This window comes from Myotis davidii, unplaced genomic scaffold (assembly GCF_000327345.1).
Source record: "Myotis davidii unplaced genomic scaffold, ASM32734v1 scaffold1364, whole genome shotgun sequence".
Taxonomy (NCBI): Eukaryota; Metazoa; Chordata; class Mammalia; order Chiroptera; family Vespertilionidae; genus Myotis; species Myotis davidii.
In genome coordinates, this window is record NW_006295736.1 from 119,913 (window position 1) to 124,581 (window position 4,669).

A 4,669-nucleotide genomic window follows, 5' to 3' on the forward strand; every position below is an offset into this window, starting at 1 on the left:
ATACAGAATTACCCACTTAAAAATTAGGCGGCTACTTTTGGTCAAACATTTAATTAACTCGCCCCAATGCCTTGGCAGAGCCAGACCAGGTGATTTCGTGGGCCTTCTACAGCCTGCAGGCTGGACGCTCCCCACCCGTCCTAGAGGTTGGCCTCTGGCCGGATGCCCTCCCTCTCAGGCCTCAGTGTCCCCATCTGTGAACTGGGCAGTGAGGGAAGAACTGAGGGGCTGGTGGTCCCTGCATCTGGCCCTCAGCTTCCCTCCCTCCCCCTCCCGCACGCGCTCTCTCTCTCTCTCTCTCTCACACACACACACCCCTATCACAGAGAGGCCACCACACAGGGCTCCTGGGAAATGGCGTTTATTGAGGTGCCAGAGCATCGCCCTGAGTCTCGCCGCAGCCTCCGTCACTCCTCTTTCTCGTCCCCGTGGGTGATGATGTAGCACAGGGACTTGTAGTCGATGTCCCCAGCCAGGTCCACGGGCGTCAGGGCGAACATCTGCTCCACCTGGAGAGGGGGCGGTGAGAGGCAGCCGGCGAGGGAGGAGGGTATGCCTTGGTCCTCCGCCTTTGCAGGCCCAAACCAAAACTCTGAGTTAACATTTCCTGTTGTCTACTTTGGGCAGCCTGGGGAGAGGGTGGGCCCCTAAGGGGCCATGGGTCAAAAAGCCCCTTCTGGCCCCAGACACCCCTCTCTGTGCCACCTTCACCCCCGGTGAGCCCTCCTCCAGACACTGCAGGTGCCCTGCACACCCTCTCCCTGTGGACTACACAGTCTTCACCCTCCGGGTCTCCACAGGGATGGCATCTCCTCTGGAGAGCTGGGCTCCAAGGCCAGGAGCCAGGCGCCCCTGAGGCTCCCCAGTACCCCTGGGGTGATCCCCACGAAGGAGCCGGCGTCCTCACCTCGGCCTGAGAGAACTTGTCTGCCTGGGTCAGGAGCAGCTGCTTGAACCTGGGGAGTGAGGAGCAGTGGGAGCCTGGGGGTGGCCGCACGGGTCAGGGATGACGGCCCGTGGTCCAGAAAGCAGGGAGGGTTCCAAATAAGGGCGGTCCCCCTCCAGGCCTCCCCGCAGCCTGGCCAGCTCCCACTTACTCGTCCTTGCTCACCACGCCCTTGCCACTGGGGTCGAACATCCGGAAGGCGCTCAGGATGGCTTCCTCGGGGTCTGTTCCTGGGAGGCCGAGGGGCCGGGTGAGCACCCATGGCCCAGCCTCCAGGTCCACCCAGGAGGAGCCCAGGTGCAGGGAGCCCTCCACACCCCAGAAGAGGTGGAAAGGGGTCTCCGGTCAGTGTCCCTGAGGCTCAGAGGCCAAGAGGGAAGTCCTAAGGTGGACAGGTCTGGGGGGAGATTGGGATTTGGGAACAGAGACTGAAGACACATCGGGTCTGGGTGGGGTCCAGACGGGATGCAGGGGGTGGGGGGGCGTTCAAGCTCACTGCCCTCCGGGGGATCCCGACCTGCCCTGCTCACCATTGAGCTTCTCTCCGAAGAGCGTGAGGAAGACGGTGAAGTTGATGGGGCCCTTCCCCTCCTGCAGCATGGCATCCAGCTCCTCGTCCGAGACACTCACCTTCCCTGGGGGTGGGGGGGCAGGGGTGGGTACAGGGACCAGGTGTCCCAGGCAGGGCTCAGGCTGCCCTCCCCTCCTTCCAGCCAGAGGTGGAGAGCCAGAGGCAGCTGTGGGTGGGGGAGGTGGGGAGTGCAGGGAGGAGGAGGCCTGTCCCCCCTCAGCGGGCTCCCAGAGTGAGCAGGGGGCACACGGGTGGGAGGGGGTGTGCTCACCCAGCTGGGAATAGGTCTCCCGAAGGTCCGACTTGCAGATGATGCCGTCACGGTTCTGGTCAATGCAGCTAAAGGCCTGGGGTGGGGGCCACAGTCTCCAGTTGGGAGCAGCCCCCACCCCAGTGAGGGAGGCAGGAGGGAGTGCTGGGTGTGGGAAGAGCAGGGCCAGGGCTGCAGGGCCGGTGCTGGGGCGGGGCACTCACCTCCTTGAACTCCTGGATCTGGGCCTGCTCGAACATAGAGAAGACGTTGGAAGAGCCTCGCTGGGCCTGCTTGGTGGCCGCGGCCTTGCCCCGGGTCCCCGCCTTCCTGCTGGCCTGCAACATTGTGGGTGGGGAGGGGTCCTCTCCAGGGCTCCCCCAAGATGCCCCATGCACACCCCAGAGCCTTCCCAGGAGACCTGGGGTCAGGGTCCTCTCCCCACCCCTGGAGGCACAGAAGTCGCTGCCCTGCTCTCCCACCCCAAGGACAGCCCCAGGGTGCCACTGCCCTTGCCCCACCCTGGCCCTCACCATCCTCTCTCAGTGGCAGCCTGGTGGCCGAGGGGCCCGCAGCCTCCCTTATGTCTCAGCCTTATCACCTGCAGCACCAAATAAGGAGAGGAGGAGAGGACAGACCCAAACTTGGCAGCCCCTGCCTGGGCTCGGGGAGGACCGGGCCCAGATTCCAGCCACATTCCAGTGACCCTCAGGCCCCTGACATGTAACACCCGGGTGTCCACCATTCGGGAGGCGTGGGCTCAGGCCTCCTGAGAGCTGAGAGCAGAGCAGGCTCTTGGCTGTCACCACTCACGGTGCTGAGTGATGGGCCCCTGTCACCTCCATCTGACTGTCCCTCCTGCAGTCCAGCCCAGACCTGCCCAGTCCAAGAGGACAGTGGCGGGGGGGGGGGGGGGGATGGCCGGGACCCCCAGGGGCTCCCAGAGGCCTTGGTGCAGAAGCTTGGCCCAGCCTCCGGCCAACCCAGGGGCAGGAGGCGGCCCTGAGCTGGCTGTGACCCCAAACAGAAGCTGCATGTGAGGCTTTCGGAACAGGGCCTGGACCCCAAACAGTCACTTTCCTCGCCCCCACCCCCCTATGAAAGTGGGTCATGAGCCCCTGATGCGAGCTCAACTGCTGAGTGAGGGGTCAGGACAAAGGCAGCATGGCAAGCGGGCCTGGAGCAGGAGTGGCCCTGCTGCCCCCTGCTGGATGGGGCGAGGCCTGCAGGCGGCCCGGCTGTGGAGCAGGGCCTCACCGCTTTTGTAGAACAAGGAAATATTTTAGGGCACCTTCTTCCCACCCCTGAAAAGAAATTCACACAGAGCACTTGAAAAATTAATACCATGCCCTGCACTGTAGCCCCAGGACAGCTAGGCAGTGATTCCTATTGAAGGGCGCCCGATGCGTGGCCTCCGGACCTGGACGGGGCGTGCGTCAGCACGGGGAGGGAGTAACAGAGCTGCAAGAAGCTGGCGCATAATTTAGAGGCCAGAGAGCCAGCGGCCGGAGCAGCGCACCTGAGACCCGGGGAACGAGAGGACAGCCCGGCACGGCCTCTCACAGTCACATCGTCGAGTTAAGCTCCGAATGAAGCAAGTCATTCCAGATTCCCTGGGGCTTTCTCTCACTGGAAATCATACAGATGTGTTTCTGTTTAAGTGGGTTTAGGTGTGGGACGGAGGGACCCCCTGTTGAGGCAGACCTGGGGCAGGACCAGCCCCCAGAGACCAGTCCTGCCTCCTCCTGGGCACTTCCTGGGGCTACCGGAGGTTTGATCAGGGCATCCACACCCCAAATCCCACAGGCAGGTGGGGCCTGGGCACATCTAGGACCTCTGACACCACCCAGATGGCACCAGTCCTGCTCCCACAGCCTGGTCTCTTGCTCCGTGTTCTGTCCGCCCCCATCCCCACCCCCCCACCCCCCATTGCTGGCCGGAGGAAATAACAAATCAGTGTCTGCACACAGGTGACCACGTCTGTACACTGTCCCAAGTCCTTATGCACAGAAGTTAAAGAACGCGGACCAGGCCATGCTCTAAACTTTTAAAACTTTTAATTAAAAAAACCACCCAGTCCCATATTGGGCATGAAGAGGCTGGTGGTCCCCTGGAGGAGGTGTGGGTGCTGCTGGCTGGTGTGTGGCAGCCCCATGGCGGGGGTCCTCCTCTTCCTGGGTCCTTGACAGGGGCTGTGGGGGCTGGTCTCTTGCACCTCCTGTGAGCATCCATCCCTCAGGAGAGGCGTGTGGGCGGGAAGAGGCTGCCATCCCAGGCCTCCTGGTGCCTCCGTCTCCACCCTGAGCTGGTCCCTGCCCCCTCTCTCCCCTGTCTCCAGGCAGAAGCCCACCAGGCCTGGGTGGTCAGCAGCCCTGTGCCGTGGAGCGAGGCGGAGATCTGGCCAGGTCCCTGGGCTGCCTCCCCATGTGGGCGGAGTCCCAGGGAAGCCGGGCCACAGCAGGGTCCACAGGGCACCCCTCCCCAGGGCGGGGCCCAGGCAAGGCTGAAGCAAGCCAGAAGCTCCAACTAAGTCCTGAGCGAGCCACTCCCTCCGGGTGGTTGATTCCAGCAGAAAGACAGGAGGCTGGGCATCTCCGTTTCTGCTCCTTGAGCCCCCACCCCAGGCAGGGCCCGGAGGCTGTCCCTCCCGCTGACTCGGGAAGCCTGGCGTCTCCTTCGTGCCTTCCCATCTCCAGGCGGCAGCGGGTCGGGAGGCAGGCCAGGCTGGGGCTCCCGTGGGGACTCTGTCCCCTGGAGCCTCCTCCGTGCCTGGCCGCCGCTGTCACTGGCCCAGCATGTACGCCTTCTTACAGGCCACCGCGGAGACCAGGGCGGCGCCGCGGCCGCTGCCGTCCTCCGACTGGATGAAGGTGATCTCGCAGCTGGGGGTCAGCCTGCGCAC

General features: G+C 64.0%; 1 protein-coding gene across 3 annotated transcripts; it reads right to left on the reverse strand.

The window, feature by feature from the left end:
- Window positions 1-308: 308 nt before the first annotated feature.
- MYL7 (myosin light chain 7) lies at window positions 309-2,688 on the reverse strand. 3 transcript variants are annotated; one of them, XM_006770380.2, is made up of 6 exons: window positions 2,301-2,688; window positions 1,992-2,105; window positions 1,477-1,864; window positions 1,098-1,176; window positions 908-956; window positions 309-509 (listed from the first exon to the last, which is right to left on the reverse strand). In XM_006770380.2, the coding sequence occupies exons 1-6, from the start codon at window positions 2,301-2,303 to the stop codon at window positions 408-410; spliced, it is 735 nt and encodes a 244-aa protein (XP_006770443.1). In that variant the 5' UTR covers window positions 2,304-2,688; the 3' UTR covers window positions 309-407. The 3 variants fall into 3 exon arrangements, with proteins under 3 accessions (XP_006770443.1, XP_006770442.1, XP_006770444.1); XM_006770381.2 differs by having other exon boundaries at window positions 360-509; window positions 1,477-1,581; window positions 1,789-1,864; window positions 1,992-2,688; XM_006770379.2 differs by having other exon boundaries at window positions 1,992-2,688.
- Window positions 2,689-4,669: the final 1,981 nt, after the last annotated feature.